Below are 15,105 nucleotides of genomic sequence, written 5' to 3'. Positions count from 1 at the left end.
TATGTCAGAAAATAACATACAGTGATACCGTATCATAAATCCAGACCTTATGTTCTTTCATCCTAATTCCCAGTAGTGAAATTCAAAATTTTTCCTTACCGGTTCTGTCGGCATGGCTTGGTGGGCGTGGCAGGGGAAGGATACTGCAAAATCTCCATCCCCACCCCACTCTGGGGCCAGCCAGAAGTGGTACTTGCCGGTTCTCTGAACTACTCAAAATTTCCGCTACCAGTTCTCCAGAACCTGTCAGAACCTGCTGAATTTCACCCCTGCCAATTCCTGATGCAAACATGAGTTCTGTTTGTTTGTTTTTTATCACTTTCCCTATAAGGGTTATCATTCCTTTTGTCCAGTTAAAAAAAAAGTGGTATCCCATTACGTCAATAACCATGAGATTTGATTATTTGATTTAATCAGGACAAAATACAGTGTGAATTCCCAAACATAACATAAGTTTCTCTGAAACCCTATTTTTTTTATGCAGGGAACAAATTTACATTTACAATTGTTTTTCTTTATGCAAGCCTTAAAGCTCAATTGTACAATAAGGCTTGTAATTGACAGGCAAATTATGTTTTTACAAAGCGGTGATGTGGTTCAGGTTGAAGTGTCATTTGACACAGGGGTGGGTTCTACTTACCTTTACTACCAATTTGCAATGGGGCTGCGCGCATGCGCGCATGCTCTTCTGCGCATGCTCAGAAGCATTTTGATGATGTCAGGGTCGGTAGGCGGAGCCTTCCGCCGATTTTACTACCGGTTCTATAGAACCAGTGCGAACCGGGCGCAACCCACCACTGATTTGACGGTACAAATCATTCTATAAGGAAACATCCCTAAACTACAATAACTAAAATTACTATTGGTCAAAGATATAACCCAAATTCAAAGAAATGGGTTGTGCTAAAGCCCCACTGAATACTCATCATTTTTGAATCACCGCCATTTGATGGCGCAGAACGATATTTTAAAAACTCATTGTTTCTGTGCTTAAGCTTGTGCATAGCAAAAAATATTGCTCAATTAGTGACTTGTCCAGGCACAATGTTAACTATTAACAATTGGAACGACAGTTGGACCTATCAGGAATCATTTAGTACCCCTCATGGTGACTCACTTATATAGGAGCTTGGATTTGCTTTCCCTAATTTGGGGGAAATACTGCAAAGATGTTCAAGCAACTCAGTATCATGAAACTACTATTGCTCTTTCTTCTTTCTGTTGCTCTAGTTAAATCTGATGAAACTGCAGATTATGATGATGATGAGGTTAGAATATCACTTCTTTTATATGGTAGCATGTTTTCTATTTCATTTAGATTAAAACATATTTCTGATTTGTACAAACAAAAGTTTAGTTTTCAACCTAATCTAAGAAAAATGTGCTGCACTTTTGCCCATCCGAGTACATATTTTCAATTTTTCTCTCTCTTCATTTTCTCCTTTTTTTTTTCTTTATACAGGTACCGGATGCATCACTGGTAAGAATATTTCTTTTAAAAAAATTAAGTTAAAATATATAAGCATATACTAGTTTATGCTTGTTTCTGTGGTAGATAGCATTCTGGTAATGTGTTAATAGTGTCCTATCAAATGCCTTAATGCAGAAAAATCTATATACAGAAAAGTTAAACTTGTCTGAAAAATTTCAATTCGAAAGCAAATTTTATTGTTACTAGGAATGAAATTTCGTAGGTATAATGGGAACCAGTTGATTTTATAGACATTACTTCAGCATCATTTATAGTATCCTTAGTGGTTATGGTTTTAAAAAAAATATAAAAAAAAAGAATGTGAAAGTATTCTTCATTCCTATAGTTAAGAGGGTGGAGTATAGAATCATTTGCTTTGATAATGCACACTGAAGATATGTTAAATAAAAGCCTATTGTCTGAGCAGGTAATCACTGAACTTTTCAGAAATTAAAAAATATTCCGTATTAGTCTAAAAACAATATTGAATATTTTATTATGCTTAATAGATATTTGTAAATGAAATTTTAAAACTTTGTGGAATGAAATATGGTATTAGATTACTTATTTATCAGCAAAATGTTATATAAAATATATGATTAACATGCTAATCGGTGATAATCCATATAGCTAATATATATACATGTACATATGCATGTACAAATATATGTAATCGAAGAAAAGTAAAGCCTATTTCTCTTCATATTTGTAGCCATAAGGCCTTAAGTTCTTCAGTCACTGTCTTTTATTTTAATGTACAAAAATATTTTAACTGCTTTCCATTCCCCCTCCCCCCCCCAAATTTATCTTTTGTTGTATAAAATGTTGTGTGAAGAATTTTGGAGATAATACCAAGCTTTTCCGTGATTTTTTGAACTTATGATTTCTTAGAAGGCCTGGCTAGGCTAAACTAAGATGCTGAGCTTGTCGCTCAGAAAGGTTAGCAGTTCGGCAGTTTGAGTCCCTAGTATAGGTCTCCTGTATGAGCAGGGGGTTGGGCTAGATGACCTCCAAGGTCCCTTCCAAATCTGTTATTATCATAGCCAGATCCATAGCCCACATCCACACAACTGTGTTGTTCCTGAAGTGGATATAACCCATAAGATCTTCATGTCATGAAACTTTTCCTAGCTACTTTAAACTGATTTTTATATTCTTTGGCTTTGATTCTTTTTCCTTTCTGCATATGTGGATTTTTTAAAATTTCATTTGGCTAGTCTTGGTGATTTATTCTTAGGCCATTTCTTTAGTTAAGGTAGACTTTCATAAGTGGAGTGCAGAAATCTGAATTACTACTAGTGGTCTTCCAGTTTTTCTTCCATTCTTTTTTTTTTTTAAAGCTATCTAGCACCCTCTCTTTCCCAACAAATATATACGAAGGGGTGTGTGTGTGTGTAATACAATATTTGACAGTACTAAGCAGAAGGAGGTCAAGTTTTTCTCTCTGCTGTTTTTCCTCTTATAATCATATACTTAGAGGCTGCTTCTCCTCCATGTGCTTTCAGATCAACTTTTATTGTGCATTATATTGAACAGATGCCCCAATATTGATCAGATGCCCCAAATATAAGTCCTGCCCACAGACACATTTTAGAGATGTGTGTTGCTTGCTGCTTCCTTCAACAAACTAACATTTGAAATGAGATCCCTTCTGCGTGGCTTTCACCCTGATGATGTTCCATAAAGCCTTCAAAACATAGTTGTTCTCTCAGGTCATGGGGTGAAATGAATGGGGCTCTTTGATTGAGTGTGCCTATTACTCCTTTTCTGGTCTATATATTGTGGCCAAATCACATTTGGGTTTTGGTTTATATTGGTTTTTATGTTAGTATTTTTGAGCTACCCAGAGTCAGTCAGAGTTGGACATTGTCTAAACTGAATTAAGTAAACAAACAAATAAATACAGAAACATGTCTAGGCTGAATCCTATTTTGGGGAATAAATCTCATTGAACTAATGGGTTTTACATTTGACTAAATTAATGGGAATAATTTGTTAATGCTGTAAACCTGCAGTTCAACCACATCACGTTTGCAATTTTTCTGAGAGTAATAGAGCTTTGTTCTGAATAGATATATATTGTGAATTAGTACTCTGCAGTTGTGTATAAATGTATGTGACAAAATAGGTGACAAAAATAGGATTGCCAACATGGTCTCCAATGTCCGATGACAGATAGGGCACAAGAAGAAGAGGTTGTGTATACTATAATAATAGAAGACAACAGTTATTTGAAAGAAGAGATGGCATTATTCTATGGAATGATGGATAATTACTTGTTTGTACCTTTCCCCCCCCTCCTGTGGATGGAATGAGCTAAGCCTAATGGAAATAATGCATATGTATCTTACCTAATCAATGTGGTTTGCATAGTTCCCCAAATCATTATTTTTAAAAATATTGTTGAATAAGCTGCATTGTACGAAAACATAAGTCACATAAACCCTGGCTAACAATCCACAGAATTCTGGTTGGATTAATACTGCATCCTAAATTAAAACCAAACCAATGATATTGTGCCATAGTGCAAACCTAGCTATTATTGTTAATCATATAGTCAAAAAATTAAAATGTTAGTTAGGTATTGTTGCTAATCATCTCCATGCAATCTACAAGTTCATTATTATTTAATTTGATCAATTAGTTTCCATGAAAGAAAACTTACAGGCTTATTATAAAACGTTAAACCACCAAGAGCATGCATGGTACAATAGCTAAGGTATTGGACTAGGACCTGGAGGGATTGGTGTCAACTTGATGTCTCAAGGAGACTCAGGATATAAATCTAACAAAGTAAGAAACCAAGCAAAATACATTACACAGAAATATTCCAAAAAAAGCATTTTTCCCCACATGAGTTCGCATCACTTTTTTTTGAGAATTTGATTGTCTGTGTTTTCTGCTAGAAAATTTCTCATCTTGAAAATTCTGACTGGTTGCAATTTATAACAATATTTTTCCTTAATGCTAAATAGGTTGAAAATAAAGGTAAGACTCCGGATGCACGAGGTCACAGGCCTTTGGACAAGAAACGGGAGCCACTTCCAACTCTCAGGCCAGCTCCTCTTCCTCCTGTTGGTGGCGTGAGATATAGAGCTCGTCCAGCCAAAAAAACTATTACTGATACAAAGCTAGGCCCAATCGTTTACCCTGATAGTGGAGGTTGCAAACACTTGGCAGAGGAACTGGTAGGTATTAATTGTCCTGAGATAGAGTTGGGCTAGAATATTTAAGACTAAATAATCTGTTGCTTTCTTTAATGCTTCCTTTTCAGATTTACTGCACATTTTCATGAATGGAATGTTTATATGGAAGTCCATTTATTATGTGGCCATTTGGTGTGGACGATAAACCGTTTCAAATAGAATACACGCATACACACACAAAAACATTGCTTCCTAGGAAGATTGTTTTAAACCACACAAATTAGACCATTACAATTATAATTGTTTGAGTATTTCTTCCCTTTCATTATTTGCCTATTTAAATCAGTGGCAGAGATGTCAACATGTTCTTTCTCATAGGACTCCAAAAGGCACCAAGTTCAGAGTATTGTTGGGCTCATTCCCTGTAACTCTGCTTGAAGAAGGAATGGGCAGGACCAGATATCTTGAGTTTGATTCATTTATTTTTTTAAATCCTTTTAGGCAGGGGTGGGATTGAAAACTTTAAGCAAACGGTTTGCTACTCAGTTGCTGGGTGGGCGTGGCCACGGGGGTGTGGCCTACTCGGCCTCCTGCACCACAGCGGGAAGGGCATTTGCACCCTCCCCAGGCTCCAGAGGCTTTCCTCGAGCCTCCAGGAGGGCAAAAACGGCCTTCCCTGGGGTTCGGAGGCCCTCTGGAGGCCAGAAATGGGCCCATTTCCAGACTTCCTGTACTTCCAGTAGGCCCATTTTTCACCCTCCCAGAGCCTCTGTGCGGGCCCTGCACTTACCTCGCATCCAAAACAGACCATGTGGAGACTCCTGGCAGGGGCGGGTTGGGCTGGGTCAGCTAGTCCTTGTAACTACCGGTTCGACAAACCAAATTAAAATTAACATCCGGTTTGCCAGAACTTGTCCGAACCGGCTAAATCCCAACCCTGCTTTTAGGGCTCCTTCCAGGTAACTTTGATGGCACCATGAGGAAAACGCTTCCATATTTCTGCAAATCCCCATGAATAGCACTCTTAGTCTCATTAGATCCATAGGATCCACAAAAATTACTCTTCATCTCATAACAGATTATTACTTGGAAAATATTACTTGTATTGGTGTGAGATGTTGTTAAGAAGAGAGATTTTTATAAGGCTCATAGCAAAATAGAAAAGAATTACGCTCTGTCAACCATCTTGTTTGCACTTTTTAAAGGTTATTTTATCATTTCTAATTTTGAATTAACCTACTGAATTTGTTGTTCTTTTTAAGGGTGTATTATGCCCAACAGGCTGTGAACTGAGAACTGAACTATTGAAGCAAGAAAACACAGTGAAGCCAACTATTAAGGATCTAACAGACAAAGCACACAATCTACACCAATCCTCCTCAACTATCAATAGCTATGCTCATTTATTGGATGAACGTTTAGCCAAAAGGCAGAAACAATATACGGGTGAGCTGTCAAACAGTAAATTAGTATGTAGGCAAAACTGCCTTGTTTTCATCATGAAAGTTTTGTTTTTAAAAAAGATGAGGGGTAGCAAACAACATGAAAAGGCAAATACATTCTACAAAATAAGTACACTTGAATTAAGTGTGCTTAAATCACATGATTTACGCCTCAAAGGTGCACCAAGAGCCATGGTGGCACAGTGGTTAGAATGCAGTACTGCAGCTACTTCTGCTGACTGCCAACTCCCTGTAATTAGGCAGTTTGAATCTCACCAGGCTCAAAATTGACTCAGCCCTTCCATCCTTCTGAGGATGGTAAAATGAGGACCCAGATTGTTGGTGGCAATATGCTGACTCTGTAAACCACTTAGAGAGGGCTGTAAACTGTGAAGCAGTATATAAGTCTAAGTGCGATTGCGTTTGTTATTTTTCAAAAGGCAGCTGGAGTTTGTTTTTCCTTGAAGACATTTTGCTTGGATATACAGGACTGAAGAAGCTTCTTGGATTTGAAGTGAAATGTCTTCAAGAAAAAAAAAACCCAAGAAAGTCCAGTTGCCTTTTGAAAAAGCACCTTTGGGACAACCATGACCTGGATGACTGAAAATCTCCGTAGACACATGATCTAAGTCAAAAAAACGTACAAGTGATTAATACTTAGTAAATAAAGCTTATATGGTTTTTCTAGTTTCTACGTGTTTGCTATAATACCTGTAAAAATTAATTTTAATCAGTGTTGCATTATCTTTATAGTTATACATTAGGTAAGATAAATAGCAGTTTTCTAGTATAATCTTATATTTATTTAAATGTGAGTTCTGCTAAACTAAAAAAAAATTGGAGCTGTTGCATTCCCGTCCATACTTTAACTTGCAATCTTTTAGATAGTCTAAATCTTATCTTTGGTTGCAAAATCTGCTTGTGAAATTTGCCATGAAGATCAGTATGCCAAGTTGCTTAACGCATTGTAAGCCGCCCTGAGTCTCCGGAGAAGGGCGGCATATAAATCAAATTAAAAAAAAAAGTTTGTCACATCAGTTGGTTCCCAATCTGAATAATTAGTGATTCCCGACCCTGGGCTATTAAATGCTTTTGACAAACATTTTCTTTCATTTTTGACCATTAACCATTCTTCCTGGGAATGATGAGACCTAGAATAATCTAGGAACCCAAGAGTGAAAACTACTTAAATTAATATAATAATACCAGTCAAGTACTGGATCCAGTAAGCAGATATGTCCCTCAATCATCTATGATCTTTGTCTAAGAGGAAAAGGGGAAGAAAGTTTTGACCTTGGTTTATAAAACGGCAATTTATAAAACGGCAAAATTGTAATTATTTATGTTGCATATAGTGCCACCTGTTCATAGAAATTTACATAGATTGGGAAGCCTGAGTTCTTTTATCCTGGAGTTTTAGAGTCTAGAAATAAGCACAGTACAGGAATTAGAAGGAAATGGAAAGTCTTAATATCTTGTTAAATGTATTTTGTTGTTCTTTTTAAAAAGCTTGCCACCTCTTCATTTCTTTTTATCTCCAGATAATCAGAATTTAATTTCCCAATATAACAGAGAACTTGAGGAACACTACACTTTCATCAAAGAGAAATTAGATAACAGTATTCCATCCAATTTACGACTTCTTCGTTCAGTTGTGGATACCTTGAACAAAAAGTTACAAAAACTAGAAAACGCTATTACGTCACAGTTGTCTGAATGCCAAACCTCTTGTACAGTTTCTTGCAATGTTCCAGTTGTGAGTGGCAAAGGTAATGTTTCATTTCTCCAGTGGTGGGTTCCTCCCGGTTCCACCCGGTTCTGCCGAGCCGGTAGCGGTGACGATATGACAATACACAAAATATACAATACACAAAACAATACACACAAATTACACTTTAATTTGTTATGCTCCTGGGGTTGGAAAGCAGGTTAGTGAAGGGATGTGGCTGCCTTTGGGGGGGAGGTGTGAGGGACTTCTGTTTGTGTGTGTGTTTTTCTCTCTCTCCCTCTCTCTTTCTCTCTCTCTCTGGAGGCCGGGGAGGCCAAAAACGGGACCGTTTTTGACCTCCCTGGCCTCAAGAAGGCGGGGGGTGGGTGGGCGGGCAGGTGGGGTGATGTGGGCAGTGCAGCATCATGGTCCCACGCGGGCTGGATTAACGGCTTCGGCAGGCCGTAGTTTGAGGACCCTTGTCCTAGACCTTTTCGTCCCACCCTTGTTTGGTTATTGTTCCCTTGCCCTTGAGAGTTCCATGTTTATACAATAGTTATTTTTTATCTCAACACTAATGGCTTCTGTATGGCCAAATTCAATCCTTACAGTGGGATGGATGAAAGAATTTCCAAATCAGCATTTCTAAAATTGCATTTAGTCCTAGGTAAGGCAGAGATCCCAAAAGCAAGCACATACTTGAAAATTCTATGATAGGTGTTTACTGCAGATAAAATCTTCAAGCCTTCCCGTGCAGTTTTAATTATGTTGTAGATTTCTGTAGTTTACTTATTCCTCTGTTCAGCACATTTTTGTTGCTCACTAAACTATATAGATAATGGATTTTTCTGTTTGCAGAGTGTGAAGATATATATAGAAAAGGAGGTGAAACATCTGAGCTGTACCTTGTTCAGCCTGATTCTTTCTTTAAACCATTCAGAGTGTATTGTGATATGACCACAGACGATGGAGGTAATTGTTAAGCTAGTATCCTTAATCAAAATGGTTTCAAATGATGGATCTGCCAGCTTTATAATATTCACTTGCTACTTCAAATACTGTATGTATACAATGATAAGAGCAAAAAACAAGAAGATCCACTTTCAAATGCTGGGATCTTTTTTTCTAGGCAATAGATTGAGAATAAAAGAAGAGGGCACATGATTGACTAAACATAACAGTGATAACAAAGGGGAATCCATTCTGAGTGGGGACTCTACAAAGAGCATCTGTCCCTTCCCCATCCTCCAGTTATGAGGCTTTATGGAAATATTTCAAGAAAGTGGACTATGTGATTATAATTGTTATCATTTTGAACAGGTTGGCTTCTAATTCAAAACCGCCAAGATGGGAGTGTTGGCTTTGGAAGAAAATGGGATGCATATAAAAAAGGATTTGGAAATATTGCTTCCAGTGGTGGAAAGAACTACTGTGACACCCCAGGTAAGAATCTGTTTTCCAGCAGTGTGTACCAATACATACTTTGTTTTTCCGAAAATAAGGGCTTGGCCTTATTATCGGGGGTCTTATTATTTCTGGGGTGCAAGAGGCCTTGGGTGGCCTACGCCCTCATAGCCAGGAGTCTGCCATAGAGAGGCTCCCTTCGTGCGCCGCCATCAAGCCGCTCCTCTCCCATGGTGTGTGTGTGTAGAACGCAAGTGGCCCAAAGCCACCAAGCTGCGCAAGTGCCTGTCCCCACCCACCACTTGCGTGCCTCCCAGGCCTCACCACGTCAATGTGGGCGAAGCTGGTGAGCACAGGAGCTCATAGCCAATGCCGCCAGCGCCCACCACCAGCACCTTCACAGAAGCCACGCCCTGGGCTAGCTCTCCCTGCAGGCTCCAGTTCCAGCCATCACCATAGAGTGGGAAGCACACTCCCAGAGCGGCCGCTGCCCTGGCTGGGGTTTGGAAGCCGCAGAGACAGAGTTTGGGGGAGAAAAAGAAAGATTTCTGCTGCTTCTGCTTTTGGCTGTGTGCAAAATAGAATGCACGCCATTCTATCCTTAAAGTTGATCTATCTTCTCCCAAAAGTCCAACTGAACTTGTTTTTGAGTTAATCCATTCCCAATCTATTTCAATCTTCATATTTTCATACATCCAGAATGACTTTGATTCAGTTATTATGGTATAGCTTTATGACAAATTGAAGACACTGCTTAAAATTTGATGAAAAGAGCTTCAAGGGATTTATTTTGTGTCATAGGTGAATATTGGCTTGGAAACGACAAAATCAGCCAGATTAGCAAATTGGGGCCGACTGAACTTTTAATTGAACTGAAAGATTGGGATGGCACTAAAGTTAAAGCTCACTATGGAGGCTTCAGCATTCAGAATGAAAACAGCAAATACCAGCTCTCCGTTAGTAACTACAGGGGCACAGCTGGAAATGCACTTTTAGAAGGAGCTTCACAGCTATTTGGTGAAAACAGAACAATGACAATCCATAATGGCATGTTCTTCAGCACTTTTGACAGAGACAATGATGGATGGTAAGTATATGCTTTTTTCATTCGGTTTCTTTATAGTTTTATATAGCACTTCCGCAAAAAAGTTTTTGAAATATATTTGCAAATCATCCTCCTACAGATGACTTTTTTGGTAATTTTTTTCTATAGTTCCTTGTGAATGAGCTCGGTTGAACTCTGTTAAATTTATTACAGACATTCATATCATTTGTCCAATTTTTAATCCCATGTTTTCTCTGGGAACTCAAGATTGGATGAATACTGTAGTATTTTTTTTCTCTCACTTTTCTCCCCAGCACATCTATGGAACAAATTAGGTTGTGAAAAAGGGACTGCCTGAAAGTCATCTAGTGCAGAGGTCTTCAAACTTGGCAAATTTAAGACGTGTGGACTTCCAGACTATGCTGGCTGGAGAATTCTGGGAGTTGAAGTTCACACGTCTTAAAGCTGCCAAGTTTGAAAACCTCTGATCTAGTGAGTTTCCATAAATGAGATGGACTTGAATCTCAGTCTCTTTATCTTAGTTCAATACCATAACCATTTTAAGTCTTCATTAGAGCTGTACTGTCTGGAAAAGATTATAAAGAATAGCCAAAAAGTAAAATTATGAGTATCTGATATTCCATTTTTGGACAGCTGATCTTCTAGAGTAGTTAAATTGATTAAAACAAGTAGATAGAGAAAGATAGATAGAAGATAGATAGATAGATAGATAGATAGATAGATAGATAGATAGATAGAAAAATAGATAGAATGCTTTATTGGCCAAATGTGATTGGACACACAAGGAATTTGTCTTTGGTGCATATGCTCTCAGTGTACATAAAACGAGAAGATACATTCGTCAAGAATCATAAGGTACAACACTTAATGATAGCCGTAGGGTACAAATAAGCAATCAAATCATACTAGGAAACAATCAATATAAATCGTAAGGATACAAGCAACACAGCCAGGCAGTCATAAGTGAGAGGAGATGGGTGATAGGAACGATGAGAAGAATAATAGTAAGTAGTAAGTAACCTTATCTAAGTAAAATCCAGCTGTTTCTGATGTGCTATCTTATATATAAAAACTATGTTAAAGCAATACTTCATATTGTTTTGTTTGGGATTAAGGAAAGTTTCAGGTATAGTAAATACTAAATGAATGCACTTTATGGGGAAATATAGACATTTAAAAGTGCAACAACTAAAATCAAAGAAGCCAAAACTGGAAGGTTTCTATTATTTTTGTTATGTGTCACAACAGTGGATATATACACATAGTAAGATAAGGGAAGATTCATGGTATGTATTTACATTTCATTTATTGGTATCTATTTTTTTAAATGTTATGTGTAATTAATTCACAGGATACACCCAGATCCCAAAAAGCAATGCTCTAAAGAAGATGGCGGTGGCTGGTGGTATAATCGTTGCCATTCAGCCAATCCAAATGGCAGATACTACTGGGGTGGACACTACACCCCAGAAATGGCAAAACATGGAACAGATGATGGAGTTGTATGGATGAATTGGAAAGGATCCTGGTATTCACTCAAAGAAATCAGCCTGAAACTCAGACCAATTTCCCAGTCCTAGTAACAATGATTATTTAAATAAATAATTGCAAATGTTCACATCTGTTTCTTGATACTCAACTTTACTTTGCATAAAAGCAGTGAAGAACAATAAAACAATTCTTCCTTGGTGATTTGTTTAAAAGCATTTTGATGAAAATGGAAAGACTATGCTGGAAATGAATCTACCAACCAACCGATTAAAACAATGTTATTTGTGATGTACAAAGGGGCAGTTCTGAAATCTACGTTTTGCTAAATAAATATTTTATCCTAATGTCTGCCCATTAGCTTACTCACTGAAAAGTAGATTCATAAGTAGTGAGTTCTTGTCACACATTTTGTTGAAAATGCTTAATAAAAGAAACCACATTCTATTGTCAGGGTGCTTTGTCCTTCTAGCTTCCTTCTTAGTATGCAAACATGATTACACTACCTGTTTCAAACAATATCATCGTATCTTTTGTTTTACATTGTTCTCATAGCTGTTAGTATGTTTCTGATTTCTTTTTAATCATTGGAGACTAAAACACTTCTGGATTTATACCATAACTTCTCAATCCCTGCAAGGCATATTAGAGGAATATTAAGGTTGGGAATTTCATTCTCAATATATTTGTAATGCACAGGTTAAAAGTAAAGGTAAAGGTTCCCCTCGCACATATGTGCTAATCGTTCCCAACTGTAGGGGGCAGTGCTCATCTCTGTTTCTAAGTCGAAAAGCAGCACTGTCTAATGATAATTCTGTAGTCGTATGGCCGGCATGACTAAACACCGAAGGCGCATGGAATGCTGTTACCTTCCCACCAAAGGTGGTCCCTATTTTTCTAGTTGCATTTCTACATGCTTTTGAACTGCTAGGTTGGCAGAAGCTGGGACAAGTAACGGGAGCTCACCCTGTTACGCAGCACTAGGGATTCGAACTGCTGAACTGCCGACCTGTTGATTGACAAACTCAGAGTCTTAGCCACTGAGCCATCACATCCCCTAATGCACAGGCTAGGAAAGGTTTAATAAATTTATTTGCTGCCCATCTTGCTACCAGGCAACTTTGGGCAGCTTACAACATTTTACACACACACACACACACACACACGATGGGAAGTGGCAACTATTATTAGTCGATCAACCACCTCCAGTGATATTCCCCAAAGGATCTCCAACTGACAGGGCCAGGTCTTCAAGAAAAATCAAGAGAAAACAACATGCTTGATCCCAGGTTAGTTTCTGGCATCCCTAGTTAAACCAGACAGAATTAAGACAGATCTCTGATGAGGTTATTAGAGAGCTGAAGTCTCTCCGAGGTAGCAGTATAAGGACATGGAGCTATGTTTAGACAGGGTATGAGATAAATTCATAGATTCATGCCATCCTTGTCCTGGAGATTGTAATGGTTTTACAAACAAAGTATATTTGCTTCCAAGTAAGTCCTACTGTCATCAGTGAGATTATTCTGTAAAAGTATAGCTTCATTCTCTACTATTAGGTTGATACTTACCAGATAATAGTATTTTCAGGATACTGTTGACTTGGTTGCCTCTTTGATCCCTTGACAGCTTTCTGTCATTTTCTCCAATGTTCCAAAAAATGCTACCATGGCATTTCCTCAGAGGAGGTAAACTGAAATGATGAGTAGCCTCTTGGTTCCAACAGTAAGAACTTAGAAGGATCTTGGTCAGGATATTGTTCCATCTAGTCTAGATGACCACCATCAAGCCACCAGATTTGAAAGTTTGGGCTTAGAAACTTAGAACCTACACCGCCTTCAGTCTGACCTAAGCATAGTACATAAAATTATCTGCTACAATGTCCTACCTGTCAATGACTACTTCAGCTTCAACCACAACAACACATGAGCACACAATAGATACAAACTCAAGGTAAACCGCTCCAAACTCGATTGCAGAAAATACAACTTCAGCAACAGAGTGGTCAATGCTTGGAATGCACTACCTGACTCTGTGGTTTCTTCCCCAAACCTCCCAAAACTTTAACCCTAGACTGTCTACTGTTGACCTCACCCTGTTCCTAAGAGATCTGTAAGGGGCGTGCATAAGCGCATCTACGTGCCTACCGTCCCTGTCCTAATGTTCCCTTTTATTCGTATCCATTTCATGTTGTTGTGGGCCGCCAGCGGCCTACGCGGATTGTGGCTGATCCCGACGAGGAGGAGGATGGTGTGGTGTCGCGCCAGCAGCCTGTGCAGCCGGCGCTCGAGTCGGACAGCAAGGAGGCTGAAGAGAATGTGGTGCCAGAGGCAGAGACTCAGCCAGGGCCTCAGAACCTCCAGAGGCTCCTTCAAGTGAAGAGAGTGAAGTGGAGGAGCCTCTTCTCAATGTTCGAGCACGCAGGGCTGCCAAAAGGCAGGAGTGGCTACTCAGGAGGAGGTCTCCTTGAGAGTAAGGCTTGGGGTTAAGTGGCCACTCCCTTAGCCAATTTAAATTTGCACACAGATAGCAAACATTGCTGGAAACAACATTTGGTCCTACGCAGAGCATTTTGAGAGTGAGTTTTTTGTTACAACTTGGTTTCTGAGCTGATTGCCAACCCTTGTCGGACTTCGTTTAATCTCTGTAATTCATAGCAGGCTGATAAGGACATTTGTGGTTAAAACCTGCATTTTGAAAGGGGTCTGTTTGTATTAAACTGAGTTTTTGGAGCTCTGTCTGTGTGTTACACTTCTTGGGACCCGTAGCTGGGGCAGAACACATGTATTCATAATTATGTTTATATTTATAACTGTTATCTAATACATGCTTAACGAAATAAATAAATAAATAAATAAATAAATAAATAAATAAATAAATAAATAAATAAATAATAAAGTAAGTAAGTAACTAAGTAAGTAAGTAAGTCTGTACTACATGGGGAATGTACTACAAATGTATTACATTTGGAGAATGCACAGGTCTGGCTTAAAGGGTATACCCCTTCCACTGTTCATCTGCATCTATCACACATACATACCCATCACACTATTTCCATTGAGTGTTGTGGAAAAACAAGAAACACTAACACAAATTCATTAAAAGCTTGAAATAATTTTTTTTTAAAAAAAAACAGCTAAAAATGTATTTAGCCATAGCTACATTCACAAAGTATTGCTCGTTGTTACATAGAGTGCCCTTTCAATTGGAATTCTACCAAACTTTTTCCCAGGCACATATAATACCGTGTTTCCCCGAAAATAAGACCCTGTCTTATATTTTTTTTCGAACCCTGAAATAAGCCTTATTGCCATGCATTCAAAAGCCTGACTGGGCTTATTATCAGGGGATGTCTTATTTTGGGGGAAATGGTAGTTTAAACC

General features: G+C 38.4%; 1 protein-coding gene across 1 annotated transcript; it reads left to right on the top strand.

Moving 5' to 3' along the window:
- The first annotated feature begins 1,139 nt into the window (after positions 1-1,139).
- Positions 1,140-12,178, top strand: FGB (fibrinogen beta chain). The gene is made up of 9 exons (XM_034411410.2): positions 1,140-1,268; positions 1,463-1,480; positions 4,447-4,659; positions 5,880-6,063; positions 7,601-7,828; positions 8,626-8,739; positions 9,088-9,210; positions 9,973-10,258; positions 11,589-12,178. The coding sequence occupies exons 1-9, from the start codon at positions 1,170-1,172 to the stop codon at positions 11,815-11,817; spliced, it is 1,494 nt and encodes a 497-aa protein (XP_034267301.2). The 5' UTR covers positions 1,140-1,169; the 3' UTR covers positions 11,818-12,178.
- Positions 12,179-15,105: the final 2,927 nt, after the last annotated feature.

This window comes from Pantherophis guttatus, chromosome 8 (genome assembly GCF_059756535.1).
Source record: "Pantherophis guttatus breed Tessera chromosome 8, ASM5975653v1, whole genome shotgun sequence".
NCBI classification, from domain to species: domain Eukaryota; kingdom Metazoa; phylum Chordata; class Lepidosauria; order Squamata; family Colubridae; genus Pantherophis; species Pantherophis guttatus.
This window is presented reverse-complemented; position numbering and strand designations above follow the sequence as displayed.

Excerpts from the sequence above, each read along its gene's own strand:
- FGB (XM_034411410.2), top strand. The coding sequence starts at position 1,170 with ATGTTCAAGCAACTCAGTATCATGAAACTACTATTGCTCTTTCTTCTT. Across the intron at positions 4,660-5,879 it reads AACACTTGGCAGAGGAACTG|GGTGTATTATGCCCAACAGG; the intron begins GTAGGTATTAAT and ends GTTCTTTTTAAG. Across the intron at positions 6,064-7,600 it reads AAGGCAGAAACAATATACGG|ATAATCAGAATTTAATTTCC; the intron begins GTGAGCTGTCAA and ends TTTTATCTCCAG.